Raw genomic sequence first — 19390 nt, 5'->3', positions numbered from 1 at the left:
TGACCCCTCATGACTGTTTTCTTATTGTCTTAAATGCCCACATCCTCCAGTCCTGTATCCGTACTTTAGAATTGGAGTTACTTAAAGACACAGTAAAACATGCAGATGCCTGCTCCACCCCAGACCAACTGAATCAGTCTTTGGAGGTGGGGCCCTGGCACCTGCATTTGAAACAAGTGCCCCAGGTGATTCCTAAGTATGCTAAAATTTGTTCTAAACACTGTGGGCTCAACCCTGGCTGCACATGAAAACATGACGTCTGGGCTCCAGCCCACAGACTGTCAATAATATCTCTGGAGTGAGGCTAGGCATGGGATTTTTTTTCATGATTCCCTAAGAGATTCCATTTGCAGTCAGGGTTGAGAATCTTCTATCTATCTACCCTACTGGGAACAGAAACCAGGTAAAAATGCATATAATGGAGACTTTTGTTCCCAATATTCCTCCATTCCAATATGTTAATAGCCTTTCAGCAAATGTGTTTAGTTCTTCCCCCTTTCAATATAAATCTTTTTTTTAATGTTTATTTACTTATTTTTGAGAGTGAGAGACACAGCATGAGCAGGGGAAGGGCAGAGAGAGAGGGAGACACAAAGTAGGCTCCAGGCTCTGAGCTATCAGCACAGAGCCTGACGCGGGGCTTGAACTCACAAACCCCAAGATCATGACCTGAGCCAAAGTCAGACGCTTAAGTGACCGAGCCACCCAGAAGCCTCTCAAATATAAATCTTAAGACCTGCCCTCACTTTGGAATTCTTTAAAAAGCACCTACAATAGCAATCTACCCCCATGATGTAAATTTAATAGGCCCATTCCCTTTCTTTTACTCTACCTTGGCACTCCAAATAACCATTTACACTTCATCTACCCATCAATCCTTATGCACCTTGCTAAGATATCTACAGAAACAGAAACCTAGCTTATTTCCCTGCCATTCGTGGTCAGTTCCTCGTGCTTCCCTCCTCTCTGCACGCATCCCTCAGCACCCAGATCTTGAAAGGGAACAGAAGCCGGGTTGAAGACAGTCTTTCTCACCAGAGGCTTAGGAGCTTTTACTAATAAAGTGGAGTCTGAACAGTTGTAGAAGATCTGTCCCTCCTTCTCTACACATCCCTGTGTCTGGATGAGTGGCCAGGATTCCATGAAACCTCTATGTAGACACTAAACTCACCAGGTCTGATATGGAAAACCTGCCTCTCTCTCACTCTGCTCTTGAGGGTACCACTTAATAGAAAGGCTCCTAGGTATCTCTAATGTAAGACATTTAATTCTTTATGGGATGGAGAAAGGAGAATGATACAGAGCATCTATTCCACATCCTGGAAGCAGGAATCGGTCTTTAAACAGCACAATCCACATGCACCACGTTCTAATTGCTGTGCCTTTCAGAAAGATACTACCACGGGGAGCTCTGTCTGGGCAGTGCTGCCAAGTCATCAAGGTCTATCTATATAATAAATTACTAGCCATTTCTTCCAGCAATATCCCCCTCTTCTACCATGCCTGCCCACAATAACTGTCCCCGCATTCTCTCTACAGTCTCCTCTGTCAAAACCATCACTGAGGAGGGATCTGATAGCACTCAGTCTTGGAACACCACACGGGCATTCTGAGGGAAACATCTTACATAAACGGAATGTTACTTAAAGGCTGAAATTTGGGCTGTGTTAAACTGGTTGGAGAGATTCTCTAAGGGAAAAAACAGGGAGAAAGTTTTTATTCCTAAGGAAAAAAGAACAAGTTTATTAGTCTTAGCCCCTGCCTAATGAATATATAACATGCAGGAAGTTATCAGAGTTCTTAGCATTTCATTCAGTAAATATTTGCACCTACTTGCAACAGGCTGTGGCTGGGTACTGTGTGGATTCAGTGATGTTTAAGACAACGCCCCTCCCTTCAGAGCCTACCACAAAGGCAATTACACATTAAGAAGACTGTTAGAAGATAAATAAAATATTGGGGCTACATCAAAATAAAAAGGTTCTGCATAGCAGAGGAAACAATCAACAAAACTAAAAGGCAACCTACTGAATGGGAGAAGATATTTGCAAATGACATATCTGATAAAAAGTTAGTATCCAAAATATATGAAGAACTTGTAAGACTCAACACTCAAAAAACAAATAACCCAATTTAAAAATGGGCAGGAGACATGAATAGACATTTCTCCACAGAAGACATCCAGGGGCCAACAAACACATAAAAAGATGTTCATCCTCACTTACCATCAGGGAAACGCAAACCAAAACTCAATGAGATATCACTTTAGACCTATCAGAATGGCTAAAATCAAAAACACAGGAAACAAGTGTTGGCAAGGATATGGAGAAAAAGCCACACTCCTGTACTGTGGGTGGGAATGCAAATTGGTACAGCCACTGTGGAAAACAGTTCGGAGGTTCCTCAAAAAGTTAACAATAGAACTACTCTATGATGCAGCAATCACACTACTAGGTATTTACTCAAAGAATACGAAAACACTAATTCAAAGGGATACATGCACCCCTATGTTTACGGCAGCATTATTTACAATAGCCAAATTATGGAAGCAGCCTAAGTGTCCATCGATAGATGAATGGATAAAGAAGATGTGGCATACACACACACACACACACACACACACACACACACACACACTGGAATATTATTTATCCATAAAAGGAATGAAATATTGCCATCTGCCACAACATGGATGGAGCTAGAAAGTATTATGCTAAGCAAAATAAGTCAGTCAGAGAAAGACAAATACCATGATTTCACTCATATATGGAATAAGCAAAAGGTAAAAAGAGACAGAAATCAAGGAATAGACTCTTAATTAGAGAGAACTATGTTTACCAGAAGTAAGGGGGGGGGGGGGGTGGGGGGCTGGGAGAAATAGGGGATGGGGATTAAGGAGTGCACTTGTGGTTATGAGCCCCATGTTGTATGAATTGTCGAATCACTATACTGTACACCTGAAACAAATATAATACCATATGTCAACTAACGCAAATTAAAAAAAATAAAAAATAAAATTTATTGGATCGTAGAAAAAGAAGACTTTTAGAAGATATATGAATGGCAAGTAAGCACATGAAAGATGCTCAACATCACTAATCACTAGGGAATTACTAAGCAAAACTATAATGAGGTATCCCCTCACACTCATTAGGATGACTACTATTTAAAAAAAAACCCAGAAACTAACAAATGTTGGTGAGGATATACAGAAATTGAGAACTTTGTGCCACATTGTGGGAAGGTAAAATGGTGTGTCTGCTGTGGAAAATAGTATGGCAGTTCCTCAAAAAATTAAAAATAGAAGTGCCACATGATCCAGCAATTCCACTTCTGGGTATATACCCAAAATAATTGAAAGAAGGGTCTAAGGGGTGCCTGGGTGGCTCAGTCGGTTAAGCATATGACTCTTGATTTCTGCTGAGGTCATGATCTCACGGCTTGTAAGTTCAAGTCACCCAGTGTCGGGCTCCATACTGAAAGTATGGAGCCTGCTTGGCATTCTCTCTCTGGCCCTCCCCTCTTGCTCGTTCTCTTTCTCAAAATAAATAAATAAACACTTGTTAAAAAAAAAAAAAAAGAAAGAAGGGTCTCAAAGAGAATGGTATATCCATGTTCATAGTAGCATTATTTACTATAGCTGAAATGTGGAAGCAACCCAAGTGTCCACTGACAGATGAATAGATAAGCAAAATGTGGTACATACATACTGGAATATTATTGGTCCTAAAAAGGGAGGAAATTTTGACATGCACTACAACACAAATAAGCTTTAAGAACACCATGCTAAGTGGGGTGCCTGGGTGACTCAGTCGGCTAAGCGTCCGACTTCGGCTCAGGTCATGATCTAGCAGTTTGTGGGTTTGAGCCCCGCATTGGGCTCTGTGCTGACAGCTCAGAGCCTGGAGCCTGCTTCGGATTCTGTGTCTCCCTCTCTCTCTGCCCCTCCACCCTCGCACTCTGTCTCTGTCTCTCTCAAAAATAAAATAAATATTAAAAAAAAAAAAGAACACTACGCTGAGTAAAATAAATCAGTAATGAAAAGACAAATACTGTATGCTATGTACCTCTTATATAAGGTACTTAGAGTAGTCAAAATCCTAGAGACAGAAGTAGAATGGTGGTTGCCAGGGGCTGGGGGCAGGAGAATGAGGAGTTAATGTTTAATGGGTACAGGGTTTCAGTTTTTATAAGAAGAAGAGTTAGAGATGGATGGAGATGATGGTTGCACATTATGAATATATTTAATACCACTGAACTGTACACTTAAAGTAGTTAAGATGCTAAATTTTTATGTATTTTACCACAATAAAAACAAATGAAAAAAAAAAGACTTTTAAAGTAACATCTATTACTTTTGCAAGGCATGCTTCTAATCACCTTTAAAATATTAACTCATTTAGTGGCTAAAATGAACAAATCAGAAGACTATAGATGCTGGAGAGGATGTGGAGAAATGGGAACCCTCTTGCACTGTTGGTGGGAATGCAAACTGGTGCAGCCATTCTGGAAAACAGTGTGGAGGTTCCTCAAAAAATTAAAAATAGACCTACCCTATGACCCAGCAATAGCACTGCTAGGAATTTACCGAAGGGATACAGGAGTGCTGATGCATAGGGGCACTTGTACCCCAATGTTTACAACAGCACTCTCAACAATAGCCAAATTATGGAAAGAGCCTAAATGTCCATCAACTGACGAATGGATAAAGAAATCATGGTTTATATACACAATGGAATACTACGTGGCAATGAGAAAGAATGAAATATGGCCTTTTGTAGCAACGTGGATGGAACTGGAGAGTGTTATGCTAAGTGAAATAAGTCATATGTTTTCACTCTTATGTGGATCCTGAGAAACTTAATGGAAGACCATGGGGATGGGGAAGGAAAAAAAAAAAGTTTAGAGAGGGAGGGAGCCAAAACATAAGAGACTCTTAAAAACTGAGAACTGAGAGTTGATGGGGGGTGGAAGGGAGGGGAGGGTGGGTGATGGGTATTGAGGAGGGCACCTTTTGGGATGAGCACTGGGTATTGTATGGAAACCAATTTGACAATAAATTTCATACGAAAAATAAAATAAAAATAAAAATAAAAATAAAAATAAAAATAAAAATAAAAATATAAAATAAAATAAAATAAAATAAAATAAAATAAAATAAAATAAAATATTAACTCATTTAATCCTCACTTAAATCCTATGGAGTTTGCCACTGCTATTATCCCCATTTTACAATTGGGCACAATGGGGAATGGAGAAGAAAGTAGAACAAGGATTTTAACCCAGGAAATCTGGCTCCAGAATCCACGTATCTGACCAACACGGTGAATGTGTTTAAGACACCAGGGGCACCAAAATATCCATGAGTGGTGTACTCCTCAAGGCCAACCCCAAAGAAGTCAACATTATTCTAATAGTATTACTATTGCTCAAAGATGTCCTATGTCTTCTCTTTAGGAATTGTCCCGCAGGGTCTTGTGAATATCCTCCACTGAACACATCTTTTTCCTCTGATGAGGCAACCGACGCCAACAAACTGTGCCCTCAAGCTGAGTTACTCCATTCTAGGTCACCACTCAAGTGGGACTAACCATTTGAGACTTTGTCTCTGCCCTCCTAACCTGGCTTAAAGGGCAGTTACGTTGGCCCAGGGGCAGACCCCATAGGTCTGTCCCCAACTCACTGCTGAACATGCTTACAAACCAGGTCAAAATGAACACCCAGTGGCCTTGAAAATGAAAGGCAGAAGGGCAGCTGGCAGCAGGAGATGGGCACTACTACCATCTGAGTGCTGGAGGTGAGATGAGTTGTTCTTGGCTGACACATGACCCTTGGATTGCTTTGGGTATTCCTCTCACCCTTTTCTCCTCGTCCCTGACTGCCTTGTGAGTTTATGAGGCAGCTTCCTCCCAGGGCATGACAGAAGGCAGTTGGCACTGTGTGCCAGATTTGCCCAGGCCAGAGCATCCTATGGTGAGATGCTAATGAGAGAACAGAAAGGAACAGTGTAGCAACTACTAGTCACCCAAGAGTCCGAGCCAGACAGACCTTCCAAGGAGGGCAGACCCTCAGCCTAGGATCTAGGAGGATCACAGGGTATAGGGCCCAATGAAGAAGCCCCATAACTAGCAGCTTTACTTAGAGCTTTGAGAGAAATACAAAGCTTCTGATAGAGAAGGGAGAGAAACTCAAGGAGTCTAGAGTAAGCAGGGGACCCTAGGATAAACTTTGGCCTTAGGCATGAGACAAAGTCCTGGCAGGGTTGATTTCTTCTGAGGCTTCTCTCTTTGCTCACAGATGGCCTCCCTTCTGCTGCATCTTCACATGGTTGCCCCTGTGTACACACTCGCTCTTGGTGTCTGTGTGTCCTAATCTCCTCTTCTTATAAGGACACCAGTCCTTTTGGATTAGGGCCTACCCTGATGGCTTCATTTTAACTCAATCAGTTTTTTTTTAATATGAAATTTATTGTCAAATTGGTTTCCATATGACACCCAGTGCTCATCCCAACAGGTGCCCTCCTCAGTACCCATCACCCACCCTCTCCTGCCTCCCACCCCCCATCAACCATCAGTTCTTTAAAGGCCCTATCTCCAAATACAGTCACATTCTGAGGTATTAGGGGTTAAGGCTTCAACATGTGAAAGGTGGAAACACAATTCAGTCCATAAAATCCTGTATATATAAATATATATTCAATATTTTTAACATTTCTGCCCCTCTTCCCCATCCCTTTATGTTTCTTCTTATGAGTTTTTTCATTCAGTATGAAAATCTTTAATGAGGAAGAACATCAGTAAAGATGCTGTTTTGGTCATCATGGTAGAGCAGCACAAGGAACCCAGGCAGAAAGCATATCCTTCAGGACTGGAGGCCAATACTGACATGGCTAAAGAGCCACTAGATGGAACCACATGGGATTGGGACACCAGATCCTTCAATCTCCCAGTCCTTGTCTTGGTTAATGCTCCCTACCTGTGGCAAGCAGACTCTAAGACTGTGCCCAGTGATCCTCACCTTCTAGTTTCCATACTCTCACGAAATTCCCTTTCCTTGAGTATACACTGGCCTAAAGGACTTGCTCCTTAACCAAGAGAATATGGAAGAAGTGATGAGATGTCACTTCTGTGATTAGGTTACATACAACTGTGACTTCCAACTCCTGGAATACTCTCTTTCCTCTTGACTTTGATGAAATAAGCTGCCATGTCGGAAAGACCCACATGGCAAGGAACTGAGATCAGCCAACAGCCAACTAGAAACTAAGGTCCTCAATCAAGTAACTCTTGAGTAACTGCCTATAACCATTAATTGAATTTGGAAGTGGATTGTTCTCAAGTCTTCACATGAGACCCCAGCCCTGGATAATACCTTGACTGCAGCTTCATGAGAGACTATGAGGACCCAATAAGCAATTCCTGAACTCCTGACCCACAAAACCTTTAAGAGAATAAATTGTGTTATTTTAAGCCATTAAGTTTTGGAGTAACTAGCTACATAGCAATAGGTAACTGATACATTGCACTAAAGTCTTCTCTCTAGCCCCCAAATATTTGCCACCCTATTGTTTTGACTTCTGACCAGTTAATATCTTCTAGTATCCACAATTGTATCTAATTCCCTTAGGATAATTTTACCTTGTATATGATTTTCACCAGATTGACTTTTCCTACTGCAAAAGGATGCAGTCACTATAAAGCCACTCCTGGCATACTGAAAGCTAATGCAGAAACATCCAAACTTAGCTTGGTGACAAGATTCTTACCACAATCTGTTATAGGGTCACTATACTCTGTTCCTATAAAACTTGGCACTCACTCTTCCACTTGACTTGGTTTCTCTTTTCTATTTCCTCCTTTCTTCCCCATCAGAGGATAGATACTATGCTCCTGTATCCCTCAGAGTAATCACTCTCCACCAGAAACTATATCTTCATAGCACATACATACCCATTCTAGGTCTGTCTCTCTCCTTTATGTCTAACTCTTTTCAAACTACCTCAGGAAAAGATTTCTTTCTCCTTGCCCTGTACTTTATCCTCCCTGCTTTGTTCCATTTTTGAACCAAAAATAATCCAAATCATGGCTGATAAGTGCAAGCTCTATGCCAGGGATTTACACCTGCATCAGGAAAAAAGGCAGAACCATGCATTTTGAAGTAAATTAAAGCTAATAAAGAACCAAAACCAACAACTCTAAAGCCCTTGAAAGCACCCCGAAAACAACATCAGAGCATACAAAAGCTTCAACTATCCAACTCCTCATCATCTGATTTAATTTAACCTGCTTTTGATCATAAGCAGGTTTTCAAAAAAATAAAATAGGACTTCCCTTTGCTGAGTTTGTTTTTAAGCTTATTTATTTATTTTGAGAAAAAGGGGGAGGAGGGAAGGGCAGCAAGAGGGGGAGAAAGAGAAAGAATCCCAAGCAGGCTCTGCATTGTCGTGTGGAATCTGATGTGGGGCTTGAACCCACGAACTGTGAGATCATGACGTGAGCTGAAACTAAGAGTTGGACGCTTAAATGACTGAGCCACCCACGTGCCCCACTTTGCTGAGGTTTTTTTCTATGCTTACTATTAAAACAATGTTGGTCTCTTTTTTTTTTTTTTTTTTTCATTGCAAATGTATGATATTTGGTGAGTTATTTTGGGTCTAGCCTGGGAATATTTAACCATTATACACAAATGTGTTGTTGTTGCTGTTGTTTTTCCAAAAGCACAAGACAAGTTTTGGCCCTTGACTTATTGATGAATTTTTAGAAATAACCCACTTATAAGATGGGGGTTATAAATACATGTAGAGTGAGGATGGTGTTATTCATTGGAATGAGAGAGGGGTATTGTGTATACATGATCAAGGGGCCAAGTGGAGCTGAGAGAAAGAACAGAGAGTGAAGCTGGCTATGGGAAGAGCCAGAGGGAGGAGAGTGGAAGGAAGGATGATGGTATTCAGAGGGTAACTGATACGTGAGGGGTACTGACCTAGAGCCCTGTTACTGTACTGTTACTGTACTGAATCTTCACATCAGTCCTGCGAGGTAGGTCATCTTCTCCTACCACTTTTCAGATGAGAAGACTCATTCTTAGAGTGTTTATATAACCCACTGAAGGTCACACAGCTCATAAGTGTTGGGGTCAAGATTCCACTTGGGTCTTTTTGAAGAGCCAACAAGAGCTTCTTGCCATTTCCCTGTGTACCCATCCCTTCTTTTTCTAGGTTAACAAAAAAGAGAGGGTGGATTTGTTCCACTTTTTCTGATGAAAGGTAAGGAAATACTAAAGCACAAAAGTAAACTGGCGGAGACAGTCTGGAAAACCAGAGTTTGTATTTCCCAAATCACAGAAAACCCTGTGGCCTTCAGGGTAGAAGCTGGAGGGCAGGAGAGGCTGGGTCTGCAACCACTTAGGGGTACTAGAAAGAGAATTCCAGGGCACTCTTTCCAAAAGCCACTATACAGCTTCTCCCACAGGTGAACACAGAACAGCCCTGGCAGAGAAGGACAAAGGCAAGATCAGCAGCTGAAAAGCCAAAACTATGAAACCAAGAAAGGCCAAACACCCTCCCCCCCAGACTCAAACTCAGCATCATGTGGATCAATGTTGGGATGTATGATGATAGGGGAAAACAGAGGAAAGGGAAGCTATGGCTTAATAAGTAAGACACAGCTGTGCACCCTGGGCATTCGTTTCTTTAAAATGTTTGCTCTGAAAGGATTATCTTCCTTTTACTGCTTGCTTAGTGTTGTTTAAACATCACCCTTTTAATAAAGAAGTATACTGTGAACCCAAGAGAGATATAAAACCTGTGTTCTTCTTTCATCTCAGGCAAACACTGGAATGCCACTACTTGGACCTGCACATTCAGGTGGAGCCCAGATCTGTCTTTTGAAAGAGCCCTCCACCCCCAGTGGAGCTGATGCAAGTAGTCCACACTACACTTCTGAAAACACTGTCTTAGATCGAGTAGCTGTGGGAAAGTGCACTTATTACACAGCAATGTACTGAATAGATTGTGACAGCTCTGCAAGACATGAGGCTTGGGAAACTGTGGGAAAACTGCAGAGGATAAGAAGAAACTTCTGGGCTACTGGCCACTAAAATACAATTACCTTCAACAGACTTCAAAACCCACTCCTTACTAGTACTTCACATGTATCTTCTGATTCCTTATGACCCCTTTCCTAGCTTCTGACTCATTGGGGACACTCATCTCCCTAAGTTGCCCCCAAATAACTGTCCCTCCTGATATTTTTACTAGACTACGGGCTGTAGTCAAGGTTACCAGAATATTGACTGTGTTTAAAATGCTGCAGAGAGGCAACTGAGGGCTTTGCCTGAGTCCACACTCGCCAAGCAACAGCCTTGCCCTGAGTGCATGGGAGGTGACTCACCTTCCCCTGGAGATGACATACACAAAGGTCTCCATCTGCACGGAACAGAGTGCCCAGATTCCCAGGTCCCATGGAAGGGAAAAAAGAGAGAACAAAGAAATCCAGCTAGCTTATCTCCTCCTGTAATGTTTCCCAGCTGGGCATTCTGTCCCCCTCTAACAAGAGAAATCACCTCCATCCCTTCTCAGGGATGGTCAAGTGATCTTTACTAAGTGCTCTGAGCCCTCGGATCCAGTGGGCCTCTCTGCCCCAGGAATCTGATAGAAAATCAATTTGTTGTCTCCTTTGCTTTCTGAATATCACAGATATCAATCAGGTAGGAGTTTGAATCAGATGATCTGCAAAGTCCCTCCTGATACCAACACTCTATAATTCCTTTTAGCCAAGGCCTGAGGATGCTGTTTTGGCATGAGGTAAGGAGACAATTGACATAAAGTCAGAAAATATAATTCCCTCCCAAAATCCCTTGAAAATAGAGGAAAGCTGTAGTATGATTAATCCAGAATTGGACTTTGTTTTGCATTTGAGGAAACTGAGGCCAGACTGGGGAAATAATGCACACACAGGTGATATTATTGATGGTTGAACTGGGTTGGACCCAGGACTCCTGGATTCTCATGCTTGTCCCCTTCCACCATTTAGGTCTACCACCTTTGGCTTAACACTATATGCCCTGACTTTTGGCATCAGCAGCTGGTTTACCATCTTAGGGGTATTTGGTTCCAGCTAATATCCCAAAGAGTCAACATCCTGAGCACACACATCCTGAGACACATCTTGAGTCAGATGGTTTAGGACAGGTGCCATGGCCACCTATTGAATGGCAGAAAGAAACCAGCCCTGGATTTTACAAGTCACCATAAATGCACCACAATGTGGGTAATCTATGTGTAGAATCCCGGGTAATAAAAATGATCACTTCACCAAATGCTATTGGGGGTTTCCCTAGGATGGATTCCCTGGTAACCCCAATTATCCCACTTGATCTTCTCCCAGGCAATCCTGATACAGTCCCAGTACTCTCGGAGGTGGAAGGCGACTGCATTAGAAGATGGATTTGGGTAAGCTAAACAGAAGCAAGGCAGGACCAAAAAGGCTGGCCAGGAGGCTTTGGAAGCACCTAAGGATAAGCTAAAAGGTGATGATAAGGAAAAAGGGATGCAGCCAAGTGGTTACAACTGGCTACTAGATCTACTTGGCGATGAAAAAAGAATGAAATCCGGCCATTTGCAACAACATGGATGGAACTGGAGGGTATTACGCTAAGTGAAATAAGTCAGTCAGAAAAAGATATATCATGTTTTCACTCATATGATAAATTTGAGAAACTTAATAGAAGACCATAGGGGAAGGGAAGGAAAAATAAGTTACAAACAGAGAGAGAGGCAAACCATAAGAGACTCTTAAATACAGAGAACAAATGGAGGGTTAATGGAGGTAGGGGTTTGGGGGAGGGCAGGAAAAATGGGCAATGGGCACTGAGGAGGGTACTTGTTGGAATGAGCACTGGGTGTTTTATATAAGTGATGAATCCTGAGAATCTACTCCTAAAGCCAAGACTATACTGTATGTTAGTTAACTTGACAATAAATCATAAATTAATTAATTAAAAAATGAAAAAAAATGGCTACTGGATTTGAAGACTGAGATGAGGCAGCCATGGGAGAGAGAAAAGCACAAAGAAACTCAAGGTGTTAAGTCTTGATGAATAAAGGCAACTGTACCTTGGGAGAAGAGGCTGAATTTAATTTTAGACATGTTAAACAGGATATTCACAGGGTCACAGAGCTGAGAGCTAGAGAGAGAGCCAGAAATCTAAAGATGGGAGCAGGGTGGCCACATCCATGATAGTCCTGGACACTCAGCTGTGCAAACTGTGCTGGGGGTTCAGTGCCTCTAAGTGCATGTGTCTTCTGTTCCTAACATTTTGTAAGCATCTTGAGGGCAGAGAACTTGGTATGTTGTTATTCCATGTGCATTACCATACACAGCACAGGGAACAGAGAAGCACAGAACTGAAACCTCCTCTGGCTACACACACAAGCTGGGCAGTGCATGTCAGGTACAGGGCTCCACAAACTGTCTCACCTGCCACATCATTTTTCAAGACAACAAAAGTCAAGCTGGCCCAGGGCCATGGGGCATTGGTCCTACCAGCTTCCCCCGTCTCTTGGGAGGACAATACCAGGTATCCACAGAGACTAACCAGGCAAAAAAAGGAGTCTCTTCTGTGAATTAAATCCTGCCACTGTTTTCTCAATTCTGAAGATGATGACTAGATCACAGGACCCAAGCCATCCTCCAAATATCTTCCCTGCCAAGGATAATAAGAGTTGAAATCAAGAAAGAAAGAGTGGCTCTGGCCAACAAGGGAAGCTCCAGGCCTTTTGGGTGAGTCCTTGGCTACAAAGCCTTCTACCTTCAACTGAGGCCACACACACAGGTTTATCCTGGGCCAATGTCCAACTCCGGTTCCCAACCATGTAACCTTCCTATCCCTCCCTAGACTCTGGTGCAAAGTCCCACCATATGTCTTTCTATACCTACCCCCACAATGAGAATAGCAGGGCTCACATAGCTCTTTCAACTCATGTGGTAAGGGCTAAGCAGACAAGTTGACAGCTAGATGCTGATATATTCCTCAAACAGGTGCATTCAACTTCTACAGAGTTACTGTCACTTAGGAACATATTTAAGGTAAGATCTATCTCTTTCCTTTTTGTCTGAGGCAGAAGCCAGCAAGGATGACTAGAGTCAGGGAATGCCTAAGAAACGTACAGGCATCCATTCTCCAGAGGGTACTATAAAGCTCCCCACTAACAGATGAATGGGGTCCCAGTGTGGTTCACCCTCCCCTTCTTCATGTGATCAGAGATCAAAAATCGAGAGCTTGAGCTCTGAAATAGACCTCAGCAACAACAACCTGCATTCACACTCAGGACTCTATACCCAGAACATACCCACTGGAAACCTCCAGCATGCCTATAGATTTCTTCCTTCCTCTCTCTTGTAGGAAAGCTCCTCTCTGGACATACTCCATTGACTATGGGTCTGAACAGGTCAGGCCTGCTCTGCAGGGGGAGGGGAACTAGCAGAAACCCAGTACCAGGGCCTGAGGGGAATCATCTACTTGGGCGCTTCTCCAGGGAGACAGCTATGATTCTGGACTTCTGTGCACTTTGCCCAATGGTCTGGCACCCTGAGGGTGAAAGAGGGGCCCTTCTGGCTCCAAGAAAGGAGTCCGATGCAGGAGTTTCTGGTAGAGGGGTCCAGAAGAGACAACCCAAACCTACGAGGAGATTGGTAGCAACTGACAAGAATGTAAACCTTGTCCTAAAATGGACAAATGCTGTACTCTTTTTTAAAAAAATTTTTAACACTTATTTATTATTGAGAGACAGAGCATGAGCATGAGAGGGGCAGAGAAGAGGAGACACAGAACAAGAAGCAGGCTCCAGGCTCTGAGCTGTCAGCACAGAACCCAACGTGGGGCTTGAACCCACAAACCACGAGATCATGACCTGAATCGAAGTCAGACACTTAACCAACTGAGCCACCCAGGCAACCCTACAAATGCTGTACTCTTAAGAGTTCCCACCTGACTGTTACAGCAAGTCTGCTGGAACATCAAGATGCCCTTGGCAATAATGAAAAGTGGGGCATTTTGTACTTCACAGAATCAATAAAAATATGTTTTATATATTTTCTTCTAAAGTTCCTAGAGAACTTTTATCTCTGTCTGGCTGGGGATTTCTGAGGCCTTGCCCCAGTCTTTCCAGTTGGCCCTGAGATGTGGCCACCCAAAACAATAGGAACTTGGCCCCTTCCTTCCTACTCTCCCTTCCCCTAATCATTAGGCCAGGAGGCCAAGAAAAAGTCAAATGAAGCAGAGGAAGCTTTGGTGCAATGGTTTATTAACTCCGACATGCCCCTCATCACCCCAAAACTTCAAATCATCCTAAGTACCACCTCTACAAAGTAGTTCCATCCTCAAAGCCTAAGAGAAGGTTAGCATCTACTCCTGATGCTGTGTGCCCTCTGACCAATACATTCCCTTCCTGTCTGGAACACCCATCTGGAATCCAAACATTGGCCACCACTTAAGCTCTGTTTTCCCAAAATTTCTCCTTCTAAATTTACTTTTTCTTCTTTATCAAATGTATTTTGGTCATTACAAAAGCAATGCATGTTCATCATAGGAATTTTTAAAAATAGAGTAAATAAAATGACCTAATGTCTCAATCTCATTCTTCATAAATTAACAGCATAAATAATATTTTTATGTGTTTCCTTCTAGTCAAGTTGCTGTGCATTTTTCCTTTTTTTTTTTTTTTTCCCAGCTGGATCAGATAGCCTTTTCCCCCAGGTACATCACTTACTACTTGTATGACCTTGGATGAGTTATTTACTTAATCTCATGAAGCCAAATTTCCTGGCTAAAATGAGGTTGGGGGTGGAAGCTGGTTGTGGCAGCTGTGGTCATTCCTATTACATCTGCTTTTCAATAAACTTTCACTGAAATCAATTATCAGATCAGTCAATAAGGAAATAGGATTCAACTTATAAAATTCACATGACACACAACTTTTCGGAAACATTTGTCACATCCCAGGAGGCAGGTCATTCAAAGCATGGAATGGTTTTATTCTATCACTTCCTGTGGATATCACAGGCCCAGTACACGGGAGCAATGATGCACAGTATTGACAGGGTTGAAAATTATCACAAAGCTATCACTTACTGCACTCCTGCTATATTCTAGGAACTCTGCTAGACTCTTAGCAATTTTTTCCCTCCTGTTCTAAACAAACTTGCAAAACAAACTTCTGATCCCCATCCTACAGATAACTAGAGTAAAATGCTCACTCAAGAGCATTCAGAACTTCAGAACTAGACTTCAGAACTAGAAGGCTCAGGATCCCAATCTTCTGCGCCCAAATCCCACAATATTTCCCTAAGCAGTGACCTGGCTTTCTGTGCATAATTTCTGGTTGTTCCATTCAGTACTCAAGCAGAATTTCTTGTTGTATGAGATAGATTTTCTAGCTATTATTCTCAAACTTCCTCCTCTAGCCTTTCTGCAGGGGACCAGGATTAGGTAGGTGGGCCCATTCTGACCTACCCTGCTCACAGCAATCATGACAGAATAAAATAGGAAGACCTGGGGAAACTTGTGATCTTTTGGCCAGTATGCCAAAGTAAGGAGAAGAGGTAGGAGGATAGGGGTGAGACTGGATTGATTCAGGAACTCTGAATGAGGAACTTGGCTCATTCTTTCCATGGAATAGATTCTAAGTATTCCTAGAAGATCATTACCCATTGTTGAATGAATGACACCTCACATCAATCATATAAAATATATATACACAAGTTATAGATAAGGAAAATAAGATTCAGAGAAGTCAAATAACCTACTCAAAGCCATATGGCCAGTCACTACTAAAGGTGGATTGGCTAAACCCAGGTCTGCCCAACTCCCAAACCCATGCTTTTCCACTCCACCAAGATTCCCTCCTTACTAAGTGTCTGAAAATGTATGGAGGTAGAGTAAGGTTTTATGGGGAGGATGCTTATGACATCCATCAGAACCTTCCTCAGAATCTCCAGAAAGATTATTTTATTTGGGAACCTGATGGCAAACACTTGCAATTATTAAACCATCTTCCTGAGAATCCAAATTTTAATTGGATCTCCACAGCCAAAAATTCCTCAGGGAACATGCAGTTCAAACCTAAGGGAGAGTCAGAAAAACAGAAGGCTTTCTATGATAGACTGTTTACCAGTACTGGCCCCATCAATCCTCCCATTCATTTGTGCATGCTCCTTTGCAATATGACTTTGCCTCTCCTTCCATAAAGAGGTGGAGTTAATCTTCCTACCCCCTGAATCTGAGTTAGTCTGAGACTTGTCTAAATCAAAAGAATACAGCAGAAGAGACACTATGTGACTTCTATGCCTCAACTTCTAAAGGTGTTACAGCTACTGCTTTCATCTCTTGGAACATTTCTACGATGATGTAAGGAGACTTAGTCTGATCTTCTGGTGGATGAGATGTTACAAGATGAACAGAGAGTTTCCCAGCTGTTGGTAGCACCAACTGCCAGACATGTGAATGAAGCCATCTTAACTATCCAGACCTACCCAAGCTGTCAAATGACTAGAGCTACATAAGTGATTTCAGGTAAGACCAACAGAAGAACCACCCAGATGATCCCAACCCAAATGACAGAGGCTTAGAATTATAAGCACATAAGAAGTTGTTTTAAGCCACCAAGGTTTGGATATTTTGTTATGTAGCAAAAGATAACTGACACATCTTCCCTTTGCCTCTGGGAATACCTCCTTTACCTACCCTTCTCAGCAACCCTTTGGTTCTAGGCAACCCCTGTGTAGGACTTCTCTCAGAAGTTTCTTCCCAACAAACACTTGCATTCTGTATGTATTTATGCAGATATCCTACAAGCCCAGCATTGTGCTGGCAGGCATAGGGCATTCATAGATGTGTAAGTTGAGGACTCTTTCCTCAGTGAACTTATTACATATGTCAACAACCCAAGCCCCCAAACAATAGCAACACAAAACAAAATGTGAAGTGTACAGTTGAGCTGGGCACCACAGCATGTGCCCATGGTGGGCAGACATGTGAATAAATGGGAAACATGCAGAAAAGTAGCTCAGGGTCCAATTTCCCAAATCACCTTACAAAGGATTACTCCAGTGCACAAATCTATCACCTCTGAGAGCAGGGATGGCATAAAAACTGTGGGAACTGAAAAAGATTGTCAACTATATTTCAGATAAGGCAGATGATGTGGCTCATGGCCTGAAACTCTGCAGGCTCCAAGAACCCCAAGACTGGAGCCAGACAGCACATATAGTTTTAACTGCATAAAGAAGAACCAAGCCCAAGGGTTTCACAAGGGCTCATAAAAATGATAAAGGTTTAGAGACTGCTTTTCTTGATGTACAACTTCTCTGTGTGTACTCAAAAGGAAATGTCTTCTCTCATATATTAAGCTGTTGGTCATAGTCAACCAATCCTTGTTGCCTTCTAAAAGAATTCCAAATTCCTTAGTTGACATTTAGAGGCTCTCCATGATCTGGGGCTAAAGATCTGGAGTTCTAATCCTAGCACTGCCATTTATTCACCCTGGCAATCTGTTTCTTAATCTGTAAAACTGGGATTTCACATGCATAGATCACAGGGAAGTTATGAAAAGTAACACATAACAAAGTGCCCAGTATTGCCCCTGGTACACAGTGGATGTTGTCTAAATGTAAACTTCCTTTCCAATGGTTCAACACCCTCCATCAAACTCAGAGAAGACAGATCCCTTCAGAAAAGTTTGTTAGATGCCAGGGAGGAGGTACAGTTATCTTGAAGTTGGATATGGTTGAAAAGGGACCAGAGTGACGGACTAGGTCCCTGTGTCCTTTGTTTGTTTTTACTGCACATCCCAAGTACATCTACACAGCAATCAGGCATCTAACTAAGGCTTTGCTAAAGTATTTTCTGAGAAGGGAACTTAGAAATGCTCTTGGTTGAGTTTTACCCAAGCCAACCCTACTTTTTTTTTTTTTAATTTTTTTAATGTCTATTTATTTTCGAGAGAGACAGAGCCTGAGCGGAGGAGGGGCAGAGAGAGTGGAAGACACAAAACCCAAAGCAAGCTCCAGGCTCTGAGCTGTCAGCACAGAGCCTGATGCGGGGCTTGAATCCATGAACTATGAGAGCATGACCTGAGCTGAAGTCAGACTCTCAACCGACAGTCATCCAGGCGTCCTAAGCCAACCCTACTCTTAACCCTACACTTCATACCCAACAATGGGCATTTGCCTCTTGTACTCAGAACACTGGTCCTACATTGGGATTGTTCTCACCCCCTTCTCCCATTTCTTCAGTGGAAGAAGCTCTCTAGGCCTCATTTTCTTAGTGCCACTCCAGCAAGACACCACTCTCACATCCAGGCCAAGTGAAAGTACCAGAGATAATCGCCCCTCACCTTTCCCCCTACCTGCTCCCCTATTGACAGGAAAGTCAGTCCACTGTTGGTAATAACTCTTTCCCTGTCTTTCTACAAATACATAGTCATATTCTATAGTAAAATGGGAAGCCAAACAGAACGAAATTTCCATCAGAGATCAATCAATACCATTGATTGAAGCAGCATTTCACTGAACAAGAGGCGCCAGGGAGTCATCGAAATCGTCCTCCCCTTCCCCTAAATGTACACATGCTGCCCCTCTGTCAACCTCTGGAATTTCACTGAATGAGTAGTTGTACATTGTCTACGAGTATCAGCCCCTGTCTAACCATAGCCTATAGTTAGGGAGAACCTATAGTTCTAAAACATCAACCACTAACTCAGGATTGGAGAGAAATAAGTTCCTATATACCTCATCCTATAGGGGGGTCCTCCCTGACCCAGTAAGCCAAACCCACCCCTATCCATACCCTATCATTTGTAAAGTGTGGTGGCTCCCAATCTCCAAACATGGATCCCCATAATTGCTCCATCACTCCCATCCAAATGATAGTCCTAACCCCTAAAGGGAAGGGAAATAATTTGTTAAGTGGCTCAATGTGTCAACCCTTCTGCCTGATTCTTTAAACATCATTCATTCCGACAACATCTCTGTGGGTAAGGCATTATTATTTCCACTTTACATATGAGTAAACTGAGGCTAATACAGCCCAAAGGTAACACAGTCAATAAATAAGACCTGCATCAAGGCCCATGTAGCTCAAAGCCATGACTTTACACCCAGGAGTCAACATTTAGAGTTGCACTCTCTTAGCATGTATTCTAACTCTACCTGCCTTTGTTTAGGAGTTCGCGCCTTTGCCGCTGGTTTCCTACACTCCAGCACAGTGTCATGTGCTTGGAGGTAGTGTTAACAATGGCAACAAACAAAGTTACTTTCCAAATCCTTCCCAGAGTCCTCTTCATCAGAGGCCCACTGAAACCTAACCCAAAACAAAAGGGCATGTGAATGTA

General features: G+C 42.5%; 1 protein-coding gene across 5 annotated transcripts in view; it reads right to left on the bottom strand.

The window, feature by feature from the left end:
• Nucleotides 1–19390, bottom strand: part of KALRN (kalirin RhoGEF kinase) — a 598446-nt gene that overhangs the window by 510121 nt on the left and 68935 nt on the right. For 4 of the 5 annotated variants that reach the window (XM_042954412.1, XM_042954414.1, XM_042954416.1 and 1 more), the window contains exon 1: nt 10392–10423. The exons of the other annotated variant lie outside the window; for it this stretch is intronic. In XM_042954412.1, the coding sequence (XP_042810346.1) occupies nt 10392–10410 (19 nt within the window). In that variant the 5' untranslated portion in view covers nt 10411–10423. Of the gene's footprint in view, nt 1–10391; nt 10424–19390 lie in introns of those variants that run through there. 5 annotated transcript variants of the gene reach the window in all.

The sequence above is a fragment of the Panthera leo genome, chromosome C2, assembly GCF_018350215.1.
Source record: "Panthera leo isolate Ple1 chromosome C2, P.leo_Ple1_pat1.1, whole genome shotgun sequence".
NCBI lineage: Eukaryota > Metazoa > Chordata > Mammalia > Carnivora > Felidae > Panthera > Panthera leo.
This window is presented reverse-complemented; position numbering and strand designations above follow the sequence as displayed.